The 17,800-nt window shown below is 38.9% G+C and overlaps 3 protein-coding genes across 5 annotated transcripts; 2 read left to right on the top strand and 1 right to left on the bottom strand.

Moving 5' to 3' along the window:
* The first annotated feature begins 401 nt into the window (after window positions 1–401).
* Window positions 402–1,904, top strand: LOC144643689 (rhodopsin, G0-coupled-like). Its single transcript, XM_078503009.1, has one exon. It carries the CDS (start codon window positions 714–716, stop codon window positions 1,716–1,718), a length of 1,005 nt encoding a protein of 334 aa, XP_078359135.1. The 5' UTR covers window positions 402–713; the 3' UTR covers window positions 1,719–1,904.
* A 132-nt stretch (window positions 1,905–2,036) lies between these two features.
* Window positions 2,037–8,457, top strand: LOC144643690 (galanin receptor 2a-like). 3 transcript variants are annotated; one of them, XM_078503011.1, is made up of 3 exons: window positions 2,037–3,163; window positions 5,570–5,781; window positions 6,632–8,457. In XM_078503011.1, the coding sequence occupies exons 2-3, from the start codon at window positions 5,580–5,582 to the stop codon at window positions 7,405–7,407; spliced, it is 978 nt and encodes a 325-aa protein (XP_078359137.1). In that variant the 5' UTR covers window positions 2,037–3,163; window positions 5,570–5,579; the 3' UTR covers window positions 7,408–8,457. The 3 variants fall into 3 exon arrangements, with proteins under 3 accessions (XP_078359137.1, XP_078359138.1, XP_078359136.1); XM_078503012.1 differs by having other exon boundaries at window positions 2,037–3,159; XM_078503010.1 differs by lacking the exon at window positions 2,037–3,163 and adding an exon at window positions 4,649–5,036.
* A 1,889-nt stretch (window positions 8,458–10,346) lies between these two features.
* On the bottom strand, window positions 10,347–11,614 carry LOC144641893 (melanopsin-B-like). Its single transcript, XM_078500906.1, has one exon. The coding sequence runs from the start codon at window positions 11,612–11,614 to the stop codon at window positions 10,658–10,660; it is 957 nt and encodes a 318-aa protein (XP_078357032.1). The 3' UTR covers window positions 10,347–10,657.
* Window positions 11,615–17,800: the final 6,186 nt, after the last annotated feature.

The following is a 17,800-nucleotide window of genomic DNA, read 5'->3' on the forward strand; positions in this document are numbered from 1 at the left end:
TTCAAGCCAGTTTTATCTATTCAAATGTAGAGTGGTTTCCTTTATGCCCAGCGAGCGTAAGCGGTTTTTTTTAAGGCCAACAATAGCGTCACGTACATACGGAACCACGCTAAAAGTATTCCCTTCAATCATTCCTTCAATCTATAAGAGTGAATAGACTCTCACATGCTGTGAACTGTATGAAAAACTTTGCTGAGTATTTGTGCGATCCTAGTTTTGACCTTTTACAAAAGATGTCACCTTTAATTAAAAGCAGGTGTTCTAACTTATTTTGAGTTTCCATCACGAAACAGACATATGTTCATTAACACCACTAAAATCTTGTTGATCCAGAGATCACATTTTAGATTCGAGATTTAGATAAAATTTTACTTAGCAAGTGCGAAAGACGAAATGACAAGTGCGCGAATAATTAAGCATTATGATCACTTCAAATTAAGTCACGACATTTTTTCGGGATTTTTTTTTGGCGCTTTCAAGACAGCCACATAAATAAGCAGTCTTCTCTTTTCATTTTTTTGTCATTGAAATAAGTTTCCATAAATGTGTAATTTGAACGGCATTTAATTCTTTTTCCAATTGTTTTTTCTTATGCCAGATTCTCGTGTCAGACCGACGAGTCTCGATATGCGAATTATTTGATCTTACTAACTTACTCGTTTCTAGGAAATGAGGCCGTGCCCACAGTTATAAGGCGGCTTGAATGACAAAATATGGCTGCCACAATCTATGTGGTTTTTGCTGTCGTCACTGCAGCTATCTGTGTAACAAGCGTGGTGTTAAACAGCCTCGTTTGCTTGGTGTTTTTGAGAAACAAGAAGCTTCTAAACGCTCCGAATATTTTCATCGTTAGCGTGGCACTAAGTGACCTGTTGTTTTCCGTCACCTATCTGCCACTTCTGGTCGTAACAAACAGCTACGAAAGATGGATTTACGGTCAATACGGTTGTGAAGCGACCGCGTTTATCGCTACTTGGACTGGTCTGACTTCATTAATGAACCTGTCTCTCGCTGGGTACGAGAGATATGTTGCGTTGGTGTTCCTTTATAAAAGTCAACGAGCTTTCTCAAGGAGGAGAGCAGTTCGGGCTACGGTCGCCATGTGGTTGTACGCTTTGTTTTGGAGTGTGATGCCATTGTGTGGCTGGTCAGGTTTTGAGCTGGAAGGAGTCGGCACAAGCTGTTCGGTGAGGTGGAAGTCACGTGACAGACTGGACTTGTCGTACAATATTTGTTTGATAATAGCGTGTTACGTGTTACCAGTGAGTATTATGGTCGCGTCTTATTACAAATCTTGCTGTGAGATTAGCAAAGGTGCAAAGAGAGCAAAGAAGACTTGGGGAAAGAAATCGCCATTTACGAGAAAAGCCTTTGAACTGGAACGCAAGATGGTATTGCTGTTCGGAGTGATGACCGTGGCATTTCTTGTGGCCTGGACACCATACGCTGTGGTGTCACTGATATCAATGATCGCAGGATCTGACGTCATCAGTGGCGTCGCAGCATCTATCCCAGCATACATTGCCAAATCATCAGCTTGTTACAATCCTATTCTTTACGTGTTTCTGTACAAGAGATTGCGACAGAAAATGCGGTTCACCTTCGTTAGAAGGGATTCCCAAAGTAGCAGCTCTCGCAAACTGTCAACAAACGACTCGGGTGAATCACATTATCTTAAAATATTAGCTTTTAAAAAGTTGGATCGAACGGAGATATAAAAGTTAAAAAGTGACACCCTCAGCCAATTTGACACCTAACAAGTCCGACCTCTATTAAGCGGCCACCCTCGGGACTTTGAAAAGTGGCCGCTTAATAGAGGTTGGCCGCTTAATAGAGGTACAATATAAATTGGATAGGAATGGTAGTAAACATGATTTTATTGACTCTTTATAGGAAAATGTTTTTTAATGTGAACATATTTGAAGATAAATCTAAAATTCATTGTAACAAAACATCAAGTGCATTTCCAGCCCAAGCGTAGTTCTAGCTTTAACACAGAGGGTACGTAGTTGAAATGTACAGTATTTCTCCGGGTTGAACATGTACAGAAAAATATGCAAAACATCGTTGACAAGTTTCTTAGGCTTTTTTTGCATCAACAGTTATTATGTAAAAAAATTTAGCTCAAGATATTTCAAGGACATTTCGCTTGGAAAGATAATTTGCTGGCCGCTTAATGGAGGTAAAAAAAAAAACATATAAATAATACATTTGCGACAGCAAAAAGGTGGCCGCGGCCGCTTAGTAGAGGTGGCCGTTGAAAAGAGGTATCAAATACAGCATTTAAGTGACAAATAAATCGGGACTGGAAAGTGGCCGCTTAATGGAGGGTGGCCGCTTAATAGGTAGCAGCTTAATAGAGGTCGGACTGTATTAGTAATTGGAACGAGTGGACTACAATTCAGCGAGTAATTACAAGCGCCTTTAATTTCTGAATCGTACAACTCGAGGTCCAGTTACTAACTAATCGTATCAAATAACAAATTGCGTAGTTAGAAAAGTCTTTCAGAAGTTCTTTGGGTAAAAGAATTTAAAGGAATGTTCAATCAGTTTTACAAACAGTAGAGAAACAGCAGGACTTACAAGAAAAATTACGTGACAAGTAGGCGTGCCCAGAACCAATCGTTATCAAGAAATTTGTTATAGGTGCGATTTAAAAAATAATGATAATTGAACTACACCAATCAGCCCTTGAAGGCAGAAAACTCGGAGAAAAACTCAAGACAAACAAAACTAAACAAAATTAAATTCACGATTTCTCCTTTCAGAGACACAAACCTCTACGATGTCTAAAATAAAATGAATACCTTCTTAGTGCACTAGATCAAGAATTTGTACAGAGTTTTTCATACCAAAAAATCGGACAATACATAATCTTTTTTCAAAATTTGACTTTGTTTTAGTTTTTTTTTTTTTTGTTAATTTCCCCTGCATTCTCTGCCGTCTGAATCAGTTAACTGATTCGGACGAATGGTCATACTCCTCGGCACTCGGCACTCCGTTCGGAAAGCGAACGTTTCCGAAGAGATCTCGTTGCACTTCGGGCGATGATAATTTAACCTCCTGTCACAATCAAATGATGCTTCGGTCGATCAACTGAAACCGAGCCGTTTGCCGTTTTAATATAACCTCTTCGCTGCTTATCGTGAAAGGGTGTGAGTGAGTACACAATTATTTCGTTTTGTTGGCAATTAACCTTATTTACTCCAAACATGCATATAGTTGAAATCGAGATGTAATTTCCATATTGGTTATTCGTGATGACACTCTGATATCCCATCAAGGTCAAGGCAGGTTAAATTCAGGCTTCAGATGCACACTAAATCTGCACGTAGTTGGAAGAGAACGCAAACTTAGACTAGGGATAAATTGAAATAGTTATTTAAAGTCATTGAACCCATTTGGTGCCCACTTTTGACACTTTTGATACCCACTTTTCAGCCATTTCCTCTGACAAGAGTAGGTACAATACATACTCACCGCAAGCGTTACTTAGTGAGATCTCGTGTGACAATCACTTGTAAAATGTTTTTCAAAAAGACTGCTTAGAGACAGCCACTCTTTGTTTTAGAACTTTTTTTTCTTTAACCTAAAGTATATGCATGGTCTGTAACGTATGCGTAACGAAGCCATTTGAAACATACTGAAAAGGAACGTAAACCATTTCTCTCCTTATCATCATGAATGAACAACTTGAAGTCATTATTTGCGAGTTTGAAATAACTGCGGATTAACTTATCAAGTGGGTTTTGTGCTTACAGAGGCAAGAAAACAGTCTGTGGCCTAATAATGTCCCTTAAAACTTTTTTTTTTCGAGGCATGAAACAGCAGGCGGTGAAACCGGCCACTTTGGTAGAATCAGCACGGCCTCCCAGTCTTAGTGATCATAGGGCATTGCATATTTGAAAACACCTTTTATCAATAAGGAAACCGGTCTAAATTTTTTTAGCTACGGAGACAGTTATTAATTTTATACCATTTCTAGATCTCTACAAATACAAATGACACTGGCCATGTATTATATGACTTGCTCCCACAAAAACGCAACAGAGCTCTTAGAGAAAGGGGCCATGACTTCATACTCCCTAAAGTAAAAACCGAACGTTTTAAACGCGCTTTTGTAAATAGATGTCTTTTTAAATGTATTTCTTAAATCTCTGTAATACATATAATAGGTTTTCATTTTATTAGTTTAGCTTAATTTAGTTTGTTTTTTATTGTAAAGCCACACGTCTGTTGTAACTAACTTCTTAATAAAGACTTCTATCTAAAATAAATTTCGAGAAATGTTTGCAGCCTAGTGCTCTTCGGTGACGTTCCGCCACGTTCAAACCGTCTCCCTAAATTAGCCGAGAAGGCCAAGGCACTTGGCTGAAATGTCTGGAACTATCACTTCTTGTGCCAGTAAACTAAGGCCCTATTCCCGGCATGATTTCTAGTTCTGCATAAATATTGTCAAACAAAATTGAAAATTTTTGTTATGTTTTTGTTTTGTTTTATTATGGTAACTCGCGGCAACAAATAACGCGACGAAGAATAAATGTAAAAAATGTTAATGTGTGTTTATAAAGAATGGTTAATTAAAGGTGACGCCAGATAGATGATAGATGTGCTGAGCTCCTGGCTTTTGATACAACAAGATCATTTAAGCTTGTATGAGCGCGTGTTGGATAGTTGCCGATTGACATAGCCAACCGATACAATAACAATACAATACTTTATTATTAGTTACTCCTAAACAAAGGTTTTTTAGCATTCGGGCAGGGTCGACATTAAGGTCCCATTAAGCGCCTGATGAAGTAATTGTCTTATCAAACTTTGACCGATCTGTCAACATTACAATTAAAAAGCCAACCTCGTTCCCAGTGTCCCTTATTTTGTTCAAGTTTATAGGTCCTGAAGATAGACATGTCAGGTAGTACAAATGTAAATTGGGCATGGAGTCCACGAAAGCTCCTTTTCAGTGAGCTCTTGTCCGAATTTGTTGTAGGAGATACTTTGGACAAATCGAGTGCAAAAGTAGTTACGATTCCAAGGTGAGAGAAAAAAATCGTTAAGTGATTCTATTATCCTTGCAATTTCTCGTTTATAAAATAAATTTCAATAGGCACCTCGAAGAAGTATAAGATACATTATCCTCTTTTTACACCCAACTGATTCAAGTAACGACACTACAGCTAGACCTTTCGCTGCAGCATTTAATTGACGATGATTTCCACACCCTGTAAGCAGGTTCACGCCCAGATGCGAGCCTGCTCGGATGCTTAGATTTTCAGAGCCCGGTTTATATGCGAGCAAACATGAAGAGGGATTATTAATTGATTGCTCAACTTTCATCTAGGGTTTTTAATTTTCACCCACAAAACAAATATTTATCTTTTCTTTTAGCCCTTTAGTTATTACAACCTGTCAAAAATCAATTGATCACCGGTCACCGGCTGGGATTTATTACATTCTTTGTTTGTTCATTTTTGGAACATTAAAAAGCTTAAGAAAACACGGATTTGTCGTTTTTAGATAATTAACTCCTAGTATGTAAACAATTTCTTATGACTAATTTACTTTGCAGTTAAAACGACATGGCAAATAGCACTACCCCTTCCCCGACAGCATCAGCCGATCACGAAAGCATTGGTCTTCAGGTTGCTTTTAGTCTGATCGCGGGCGCATCGTTTTCCTTCAATCTGTTATTCTGTGTGATGCTTCTGAGAAACCGTGGCTGGCTGAAAAAATCTCACAATGTCCTGTTGTTTAGTTTGGCTGTGGTGGATATGTTGACAGGTAAAGTATATAACTCTACCACAGTCTCTCGTTTGTCAACAAAGGTATTTTCAAAGCTTATACATATTTCTATGGGTTTGCACTTGAAAAGACGAAGAAGCCTTCAAAAGGCTTTTAATAAATCACCGCACCTTTGACATATGATTTACAAATACTTTTGAAGATTTCACCAGCATATCGTGATGCATTTCGCTACAAAATCCGGCCGCAGAAATGATAAGAACTATCATACTCAAGTAATTAAACAAAGCTGTTGTGTTATGTTTTCATTTGTCATACGTCGTAAATTCATAAGTTGTGATGAGCTCTGTAAACATAAGATTTAAACCACATTTTAAAAACTTACCTGTCTCATAAAAGTAAGAAAATTCATTGCCTTTATGTTAAATGTCTGGTCCAAAACACGTTTATCCCTATGCTCGTCAAATATCTATAAGACACCTAAGCCCAGTGACAGTTTTAGAATAGCAGCTATTTCTCAATTTCCGAACCCTCCTCCCCCCTCCCCCCCCCCCCCACTAAAAAACAATGTTGAAAGTTGGAGGAATGAAAATCAAAATTGTATTGAGGGTGTGAAGTGGGAGGTAAAGACAAAGATATCATTAGGCGGCAAGAAGTTGAAATATCCATAGACGTTTGACCAGGAATTGTAGGTCATACTCTGCCAAACATTTCAGAAGGCAATTTTGTACAACGATATTTGAATTTTAATAACACGCACCCCATTTCTTTTTACCATTCCATTTTGTTGTTTACCCCGAAAAGAAGCAGCATTCAATGGGAGAATCATAGTTTGTCCAAGCCACTACTATATATATTAACCAATCAAAATCCCTTGTCCTTTTTCCAGGTGTTTTTATGGTTGCCACTCCTGGTTACGTCATCCATAAGTCTTCGTACCCAGCCCCCCATGGAGCAGGAGGTGAAGTATTCTGCCGTCTCCTCAGTAACAGATATCTGCTGTTTGCCATGGGTAAAGTTTCCATCCTGCTAATAGCTTGTCTGGCCATCGAGCGGTGGTTCTGTGTATTTAAACCAATGAAATACCAGAAGCATTTCAGCAAGAAACGCGTTCTCATCTACGTAGCGATCATGTTTATTGTAACGTGTATTCTCTCTATGAATAAGTTTTTCGAGATAAGGCTTTCTGGGGAGAAATGTATCACTAAGAAAGCGCCTTACGGTAAAGAGGGAACGCGAGCTTTTATCATCACGTACAGTGTTGTCACGTTTTACATTCCTTGTTTCTTGACCTGGCTCACATTTGGCGACATTGCAATAAATCTCCCAGCATCCCCCAAGGAAAGCGCCAATGAAACCGAACGCAAGATACAGAAAGCCTTGCTGCGCATGTGCGCCTTAGCAGCGGTCGCCTTGACGGTCTGCGGTTTCCCGTCGCAGACCATTTACATCCTCAGTCCTTTTGGAATCACGAAGATTGGCAGCTCGTTGCACAAGGGGTTTAATGTGCTTGTGCTTTTTAATTCTTGCATGAATCCCTTCATTTATTATTTCTCTAACAAGGAATACAGAAAGGGGTTTAAAGAACTTCTCGGTTGCAAGAATATGGGTCATGGTGGTCGGGATATGGAATTGCAAACTCAAGTCACAGTAGGAGATGACTAAACCGATAGAGTGAAACCTCGAAACACATTGACATTGTTTTACATGTTCAGTAACGAAGGGTCGAGGGACGAAGTTTCGTTATGTCGGATTTCTTAGCTTTCCATATATTTTACTATTACTGGGACGAAGAAAATCGTTCGTTAGATCAAGGACTTATATAGAGGTTTGTTAAATCGAGGTTCCACCGTACAGCGGAGATGTTATGCTCTTACGAGGCTTAAGCCCAAGTTTTTTTTTTCTGTTTTACCAAGTTAACGCTGTGTTTTACAAAGTAAAACTAACATCTGCGTTCTTTAAAGGAGCTACATCACGGACAACAAACGTCATCAAAAACTGGCAAGTTTTTTCAAGTTTATCGTTCGTAATCTGTCTTAATTTTCGTCAGTTGAAACCATCCTTGGTTATTTTCGCATTTTTACTACTCCTCTGTTGTTTTTCTACATTTTTGAGGTTTTCTTCAATTTGGATGTAATCAGAAAAATGACTAAAAATATCGTGATATTGCTCCTTTAAATGGCAAAAAAAATAATCGGAGGAGAATATTTTGTATTTGCAACGCAGTCCAATATTTCTGTAGTCGACTGAAAAGCCTCACAGCGACAAATTCAGTAAGTGAAGTCACATTGTACTACAAACTATAGTAGGAGAATTTATTAACAGTGGTTAAGCGTTAATTCATACTTATCGTATCTTATTATGATACAATCCTAAAAGCTCGGGACTTTCGCCAACTATCAGCTGATTGACACCTCGAGCTTGCCGCCCAGTTGTTATGACTGATAGTGCACGATAGCTCAGCCAATCAGGTTGCAGCATTTGCATTAGAACCCTAGTAGATATAAGAATTCACTGCAGTAAAAACCCGCGTATAAGAAACTAAACTCGATTTTTCCAATTAGCCGAAATAGGTTCTTATAGAAATGGCATTTAGTGGGATTTTAGTCTACTTCTAAGTTGACTAAAATCCCACTAAAAAGGTTCTTTATTTGATAGGGGCAATAGCAGATAAACCCGCATATAACAACCTAACATTTAAGAACCTGTTAGGCTAAAATTCGGCGCTAATTCGAGGCATTCCTTTCACATAAGAACTGCACTTTTAGGCTGGACTCTAAAACAGGTTCTTGACTTTTCAAGTATTGAAAAAACAATCTTCTGCAGTTCAAAGTATAGAATTATAAAATCTTCTCAAAATAATATTTATAACACAGTCTGTACACATCATAGTTACAGCATAGTTACAAGATTTATTGGGAATTATAGTGAAGGTTACAGTATAGTTTTGATTTTAACAGAATCAGATTAAAATAGTATAGTATTTTGCTTACCGAAGCCTCCAAGAATACTGTTATTGGACATTAAAGAGCAGATCATTTAAAAATTCTTTATTTCTTGAACAAAAGTTAAGAACCTAATTTAGAACCTAGTAAGCGTTCTAATTTTACACTAAATACCCTCTTATATAAGAACCCCCTCGTTTAAGCGGCGCACTTGAAAGAGCCTAGGTTTTTATACGCGGGTTTTTACTGTAGCGATCAGTCAGAGATAACTACTACAAGGCATATGTGATATGGAACATATTGCTGTATTAAATAATTATCTAGAATACAGTTTAGATAATAACCATACAGTAAATTGTAATTAGTTGCTGCTATGTAGTTTTAAACCTGTTATATTAGGTTAGAAACTTATTTTTTCTAAGTATTATATTAAACTTATATCTAATCAACGTAAAAGTATTGTATTATATTATATCTAATCAAAGTTTGGTTGTCTTAGTTTTAGCCAAAGCCACTAGAGTCCCAGTTTACAACTGTAATGTATGTGTATTACTGCTGTTATTTTATAATATTAGAGGTAACCACCAAGACCAGAGATACGTTTTAAGGAAGCATTTCTTCATTCTTGTTATTTCAGTTCAATAAGCGCTGACTGAAGAGGTTTAATGTGATATGATGTTAATGTGTAAGGTGGTGAAACAACAAGATAAAAAGAAGTAAGGATCCTGTGTGACAAATAAATACTTGATGAATAATGAATATGGTAAATTTATGAGCTTGATAAATAAATGATAAAGATGAAATGACCATTTGTCACGAGCATGGGACAAAGAAAAATTCTGAGTCCCCGACGGGAATTGCGCCATTTTTCCATCATTGAAATGGGGGAAGGGGTAGTCTTAATTTTTAATTGCCTAAAATTGCAGTGTCTATTTCACGTGTCACTATAAAGTCAATATTTAGCTGTAACTCCGATCATTTCTAACTCTGGTTTGTATATTTTCACGCACTCGCGCGCAGTAGAATTTCATTTGCACACAAGTCGGTGTTGATGACGGCACGGTGCACCCGGCGCTTATTTGTCGAATTGACTCCTGCAGTTTTGATCGAGCGCGTTTTTGACAAACATATATTTTTCCATTCCACCTACAGCTCTCCTTTCTAACCTCGAATAAATGATTGAGGTGTTTATTTACAACACCACCGTGGAGACCACACGTTGGCCAAGTTTAAAATAAACGCTGGGGGTGTTTAATTGCAAAGAGTACGGCTTGATGAAACCTACTAACGAGATGCGCATTAGCGCGATGGCTCAAAGATAGGTATTTTGAAAGAGTAGGTTGGCTCCTGGCTAGCAATCAGCTGTCTTCTAAAATGGCAAATTAAAACGCCTTGAGGATCCCCCGCTCGCCCCCTCCCTCTCCACTTTGGAGGAAAACATTAATATATACTTTGCTTTCTGCAACCGTTGTAGCAACTTGCCTCTAACCTTGTCCGTCTCAAGATATCTTACACTACGTATTGTTTCATAACTATTTTCTTTCCAATTTTACGAACGTTGTGAGATTTGTATAGGTTAAGTGATGTACGTAAGGACAGTGAAATTAAGTTTGAAACTTAAAAAATTAAAACTGAGAGGACAGTTTCCTTGTTGCTAGATCTATTTTTTATCTTGAAATTAAATCTTTCTCCCGCAGTTCAAATATATGAAATTTATATTCACTTTAATAAATCAAATTTTGTTTCGCGCTCCGATTGATTGTGATAAGCTGAATGTCTCCTGTTGTTTCATCCGTTTCTGTGCGTTTTTTAATTTCCCCTTGTTTTAGGGCCGGGGACCTCAAGGCTAATGTAAACTGGAATTTTATATAAACATTAACTTTACCTGGATTTTAACAGATACTGTTCTTGTCTAAGCTTCCATTTCGCGACAAGAATTAAGGCTGCAGTGTTTTGAACTCGTTCTTAATTTACACTGAAGCTCTACATCTCTCGGTTTCGCTCGAATGTTTCCGAGTTCTATTCGATTTTCTTCGTACCAAGAGATAGATCTGGCACCGTAACCTCTTGTACAGAAACACATAAATAATAGGATTGTAACAAGCTGATGATTTGGCAATGTATGCTGGGATGGATGCTGCGACGTCACTGATGACGTCAGGTCCGGCGATCATTGATATCAGTGACACCACAGCATATGGTGTCCAGGCCATAAGAAATGCCACGGTCATTACTCCGAACACCAACACCATTCTGCGCTCCACTTCAAAGGCTTTTCTCGTAAATGGCGATTTCTTTCCCCAAATGTGTCTTGCTCTCTTGGTCCCACTCATAATTTCCTTACAGCAGTTAAAATATGAAAAACTTATTAAACTAACTGGGAATACAAAGCAAGCCAATATGAGACAAATGTTGTAGGACAGATCCAGCTTGTTACGTGACCTCCACCTCACCGAACAGCTTGTGCCAACTCCTTCCAGTTCAAACCCTGACCAGCCACACAATGGCAACACACTCCAGAACAAAGCGTACAACCACATGGCCACTGAAATGCGAACTGTTCTTTTAAAAGTGAAGGTTCGGTGACTTGTGAGAGGGTGAACCAGACCAATATATCTCTCGTACGACGCGGCAGCTAAATGCATTAATGAAGTCAAGCCTGCGAGAAAAGTTATAAATGCGGCGGCCTTGCAGCCGCCTTCTCCGTAAATCCATTTCCCATAAGCGTTCGTAGCAATATGAAGTGGTATCGTGGTCGTTGAGAAAAACAAATCGCTGACAGCAACACTTATAATGAACACATTCGGCGGCTTACGAAACTGTTTGTTCTTGTAAAACACCAAGCAGACGAGACCATTTAAAACGATACTTGTTGGAAATATGACCGCAGATATCACTGCAAAAACGATATAAATAGCGGCGACCATCACTGCAGCATCGGAGAGATATGGATGATCAGTCGAAATGGATGATTAAAAATAAATTCAGTTACATTGCGAAAGCTCCGGTCCGCCGACTCGGTGTGCCAAAATAATCCTTACTGAGCGAATACTTTGGTTGCATTAATGTTTGTCGATATTGTTTTGCATACTACTTATAATCTTATTTACAATATTGCAAAACATATTTAGAAAAAGGATAAAGAAAAAATAAGCCTCTTTGTATTCACAGCCGGATAGACCAAGATGAAAGACTTCGTAGAAGTTATGATTAAATGATAAAATTAAGATTGAACTGAATGGGACAAAAAATATATGGCTGATGGAAATTGTGTTTGCCAGCCGCCAGGATTTGCTTAGTCTACAACTGTGTCAATAGTGCAAAACATTCATTGTCTGATTGCAGAAGCTAATACATTTATTACTTTTTTGTTTCCTATGCACGGCGGATTTAAAATATTGTTGAAACATTTTTGCTTATGTTTACCCGTAGATGGAAAAGCCATTTCTATTTTGACTATTCTGAATTAAGACATTTGTGACGAAGGGCCAAAGGCTGAAATATTACCTGTTAATAAATGCCAAATAGGTGGTTTTGAAGTCATATCAACGTGTTTTTTTTAGTTTTGGAATGCAGACAAAAGTTGCTTTGGAAACTACATTTTAATGCAAGAACTAAAGTACTCTGTACGCAAGCCCTCAAGGTGTATTTAATTTCGAATGCAGTTAAAAGCTAAAAGAAATAGTGTAAGCCACTCCAATGTTATAACTGGTGAAAAATAATTTTGCTTCAGTTAACATTTGCGACATTTGATATGTAATTACTAAGATTTTTCCCTTTTGCGGTAATTGCATCCAATTTTAATGCAGAATTTCTCCTAGAGCAAAACATATAATAATCGTCACGAAAAGTGAAAAACCCCTGACTCAGTGAAAAATAAAACAAAACTTGTTGTTATTTTCAAAGTTATGAAACTGTTGTATTATACGTCGGGAGTGCAAGTGAGACCCATCGTGGATTATCGAGTTGAATTTTGAGATGCTGACGTTTCGAGCAATAATCCCGTCAACGGCCTGTCAAAATTCGCTACGACTTCCAAATCAACTAAGTTGTTTTTATTTTCTTTCGTTTTAAAGAAATCCTTTCAAAAACATTTAGAGGCGTAGCCATGCAGGAGAAAAGAGATTGACATTTACCTCGATGCACCGAATTGTTTTTTATTCTAGAGTGCGTAGGAATAGCTGAACAACTACAAAGTGCCTTCAAGATACCACCATGAACGAGTAGTCATACTGATGCAAAACGTAAACTGAAAAATGACATTTGGGCGCTTGGGCACATTTCCTTAATAATACAGTAGCGAAGCGCGCGAGTGACGTCACGACTTAGACAAGACTCAGACAAACAAACCGAAAAGGCGGACGATTTTTCTAAAACATTTTCTAAAACAGCCGGTGTTCCTAAAACACTTTTATAAAACGAAGACTTCGCCTATATTCCTTCCTATTTCTCTCAGAACACGCTGACCTTTTCTGAGTCTCGTGAGGGTTATTTTCATTTGCATTCTTTTTTAACGGAGCTCCCAGCGGCCCGAAGGGTCACAGAGCAGAGCTCCATACTTAAAGAAAATTAACAGACCCATGCTTTTGGTTTTTCATGGTCATCATGGCTAGCGTCATGGCTAGCGCATGGTTCGCCGGCGCGTGCGCCTTGGCGACGACGTCGCCCCAACATGGCGGAAACGTCAGGTTAAATCATTGATATTGGACATCCATGTCATGGTCAATTGACAGCTGTCAAAACAAGTTATTCGTTGACCAGTATCGCATGACCATATGGCGGGCTCACATTAAGCACTTATTGAGATCGAATGTTTTTTGAAGTTAACCGCTGACTAAGTAATGGTTTACATTAGATCAAGTGCTATATTTTTTCTGTTAAAGGTCCGTAAATTCGTATTTACAAAAAGGGCGAAGTTAATAACCGGGGACTTTCGCTTTTAGGCTTGGCTAAATCTATTTGATAGACCTCGGGCGCTTCGTTATTGGCGTTAAACATGGTTTCCACTTGGCACAGTATGGCAAAGTAATGGCGACTTCAAAATTCGGCTTGAACCAAGTTCCCATCCAGTACCGTAAAGTTCCGTGTATAAGCCGCACCCGTAGATAAGCCGCACCCCCGATTTGGAAGCTCAAATTTTGGAAAAAAATATACAGACCATAAAGTTTGAAGTTCAAGTGAAGTTCTATTGGTAAACAAACAAGGGCAAACAAGCACGGTTTCGAAACACTGACACGGTGGTTGTTGCAATGTTTAATATAAATTAAGTTTTAAGAAAGCTAAATTTCACTTGTCATACCTTCTTTTTAGTTTGAGTTCACAATATCTTAAATTTGGATGCTCTCTTGATATAATTTTTTCGAGATTATCACTTCTAAGCACTCCTGAAACGCTTGTAATTCGTTCGAATCGTTCGCGAATGACGAATGCTTAGTAGCCAAGCTCTGAATTGTAGAGAGGAGTCTGGGCATTAAAAACAAACATGGCGGCATTTTCTTCGGAAGAAACCACGTTTTTAATTCAAGATTCTTGGAAACTGCTACCCGCAACAGGATAAAAACTTCATGCAGAATAAGAGTTTGTTAATCCAGCAGATGTATTTGCTGTGAAGGTCAATAAAAAACCGAAGCGGTCGGCCATTTGCCTTGTGAGTATTTGCGTTTATCTTGGTGCCTTCTCGCACGCGGCGGAAAGACACGATTCGAATGACTGGCAGGCTTCACTGCAAACAGCTTTGCAGAGGAACTAAAAGGTAGTGAACAACAACAAAGTTTTCAGGTTGTTATATGTTCATTCAATGACGTCTTGAGAAGTTTTTTATGAATATTAATTAGGCCTTTGAGAACTCCAACCAGAGATGTTTCCGTAGATAAGCCGCACCCCCGATTTTTGACTTGAATTTAGAGGAAAAAGGTGCGGCTTATACAAGGAACTTTACGGTATTAAACTTTGACACTATTAACATTTAGGTCTCAATGGCAATATCATCATGCAGCCATACAGATTCAGACTGCTCAAATAGTTTCAAGCTTATAAAACAAAGTAGGGTATGATTATTGACGGATTTCCTGGATATTTAAATCGGAAATCCCCAAATAGCTAGTAAATCAATATCGGCGAGATTATTCTCCTTTCATTGAAAGATAACCAAAAGAAATCATTATTATGCATGCAGTTATTATTATTATGCAACAGCCGCGCTATAGTCTCCATACGATGCCTATTAGGGGACATGATATTTCTTATTTTTTTTCAACTGGCAATCACCACTTTAAACAAATGATCGCCAATTTAAAATGGCGATCGCCGCTTTGAACTGGCGATCGCCACTTTAAACTGGCGATCGCCACTTTAAACTAGCGATCGCCTCTTTAAACTAGCGATCGCCAATTTAAAATGGCGATCGCCACTTTAAACTGGAGATCGCCACTTTAAACTAGCGATCGCCGCTTTAAACTAGCGATCGCCACTTTGAACTGGCGATCGCCACTTTGAACTGGCGATCGCTTCTTTAAACTGGCGATTCGCTACTTGAAAGCCATTTTAAGCGTCCAGAAAGATTGCCGGCTCATTCCGCTCAATATGGCTTCCATTGTTTTCATGCTGGATCCTTTCTTAGCTACATGATGGTTTTTATCCCCGGCATGTACAGCAGTTTTACCCTCATATGTCTCATATATTTCAGCGATTCAACAAAACGTTGGTCAGAGAGACGCCCTGATTGCCACGTATTTTCACCTTGGTTTCAGTCATGCTGACGTTCTGTCATTTATTTTTGAGTCATGGAGTACCTCAAAAGAATATTAAAGAAACAAGGTCTATTTCGACGACAAAATTACAGCAACCTGCATGAGATTGTAAGTGCAGCTTCGATTCATATGGAGCTCCACTGGCTACAGATTAATGCATCAGATTTTTAGTAATGATTATCGGGGCTTGTTGTAGACAAAGAAACTGTACCCGTTTACCCACATGAGCAAGGCAGTGGCTGTTAATTAAAGGGGAGGGGGCCCTGGTCCCTTCGTATTTTTGTTTCATTTCTCCGAGCTGCTCTTCCAAGTTAAAGTTCATAGCTTGTTTCTTACTTCAAACGCCATTCTTCACCGGTGAAATATGTCCGATATTGAAAATGGCGAATTTGAACATAGTTTTTCACTCTTAACGTCGCGAAATATTTATTCAGGAGGCTCCACTTACCTACCTGAGATAGAATTTTAAACTAAATAAAAAATAAGTGAATGAAAGTAAAAAAAAAATAAAACAATTTAATTATTTATATTTAACTTTATATTTAACTACGCCAGCAGACACAAGGTCAGCAGCATATGGCGCTCAGTTCAAAGAAGCCAGACGCCAGATCAAAGTGGCGATCGCTAGTTTAAAGTGGCGATCGCTAGTTTAAAGTGGCGATCGCTAGTTTAAAGTGGCGATCGCTAGTCCAAAGTGGCGATCGCTAGTTTAAAGTGGCGATCGCCAGTTTAAAGTGGCGATCGCTAGTTTGAAGTGGCGATCGCCAGTTTAAAGAGGCGATCGCTAGTTTAAAGTGGCGATCGCCAGTTTAAAGTGGCGATCGCTAGTTTAAAGTGGCGATCGCTAGTTTAAAGTGGCGATCGCTAGTCCAAAGTGGCGATCGCTAGTTTAAAGTGGCGATCGCTAGTCCAAAGTGGCGATCGCTAGTTTAAAGTGGCGATCGCTAGTTTAAAGTGGCGATCGCTAGTCCAAAGTGGCGATCGCTAGTTTAAAGTGGCGATCGCCAGTTTAAAGTGGCGGTCGCCAGTTTAAAGTGGCGAATCGCCAGTTGAAAAAAAGTGAGAAATACTGTGGCCCCTAATGGGCACCGTAAGCATGATAACAATGGAAGCCATGTTGAGCGGAATGAGCCGGCAATCTTTCTGGACGCTTAAAATAGCTTTCAAGTAGCGAATCTCCCGTTCAAAGAAGCAATCGCCAGTTCAAAATTTCAAAGTGGCGATCGCTAGTTAAAGTAGCGATTTCCAGTTTAAAGTGGCGATCGCTAGTTTAAAGTGGCGATCGCCAGTTCAAAGTAGCGATTTCCAGTTTAAAGTGGCGATCGCCCGTTTAGAGTGGCGATCTCCAGTTTAAAGTAGCGATCGTCAGTTGAGAAAAAAAAAAGAAATACTATGACCCCTAATGGGCACCGTAAATAACACCTATTATTATTCATTCAAAATATTTCTCTGTTTCTGATTGACTTTCGATCCCCCGTTAATTCCAGCTAACCGGCTAGCGCCGACCAAATTTGGAAGTAATTCCAATTATTGGACGATTGGCGTCGATATCAAAAATTTAATGGATCGCAACCTCGTTCCCAAGTATGATTAACAGATCGTAACCTCGTTCCCAAGAACCGCTGACGTCACGCGACTGAACGGCTTTGCTGCCGTGCAGGTTGAAAGCGCGAAAATGGCCGCTTGATTTGAGCATTACGAAGAGGTAAAATATTTAAGTTATTAGAAGACAAGGAAAGTCAAAACACGGAAAAAGCAACGAAGGGGAGTCGATCGATTTTGAAAGCGTATCTTCAAGAGGAAAAGATCCCTGATCCAGCCACAGCGGAGAACTTGGATTGGTTTTACGAACATTCTACGTCGAAATAAGGGACCGGTCATTATTTATGTAGAGGGGGGGGGGAGGGAAAAATATGTTGGAAAGATCAAAATTTCTGTAAGGCCCCCCCTCCAGGCCATGTAAGTAGCAAGTGACCCCCCCTTCTTTATTCAATATTTACGTGATGACCCCCCCCCCCCCACACCTCATATCTCCCTTTATATACCTCAAGTAATTTATTATTAAATGCATGTTACATACAATCTTAATTGCACACTTGTTCTAATGCAAAAAGGCTGGATCAACACTTAGTCAACCAAGGCTTCTTTGCTATGGATACTTGTCCAGCAATACGGCAAATTTTTGGATGAGTTATGTGTATAGTAAACATACCTCTATTATTAACTCCTTAACTTTGGAAAAGTGGTAGTTTTTACAAATTATGCTCTCATGGTGAACACACCTGTAATATCCATGCAAAATATAATTCCTTTCCAATGATTTTCCTAAAGTTGTAAAGGGATTACTTTGAATTCTTGTTGTCA

Source organism: Oculina patagonica, chromosome 2 (assembly GCF_052425735.1).
Source record: "Oculina patagonica isolate OP01 chromosome 2, crgOcupat, whole genome shotgun sequence".
In the NCBI taxonomy this organism is placed as follows: domain Eukaryota; kingdom Metazoa; phylum Cnidaria; class Anthozoa; order Scleractinia; family Oculinidae; genus Oculina; species Oculina patagonica.

Excerpts from the sequence above, each read along its gene's own strand:
- LOC144643689 (XM_078503009.1), top strand. The coding sequence starts at position 714 with ATGGCTGCCACAATCTATGTGGTTTTTGCTGTCGTCACTGCAGCTATC.
- LOC144643690 (XM_078503011.1), top strand. The coding sequence starts at position 5,580 with ATGGCAAATAGCACTACCCCTTCCCCGACAGCATCAGCCGATCACGAA. Across the intron at positions 5,782-6,631 it reads TGTGGTGGATATGTTGACAG|GTGTTTTTATGGTTGCCACT; the intron begins GTAAAGTATATA and ends TCCTTTTTCCAG.
- LOC144641893 (XM_078500906.1), bottom strand. The coding sequence starts at position 11,614 with ATGGTCGCCGCTATTTATATCGTTTTTGCAGTGATATCTGCGGTCATA.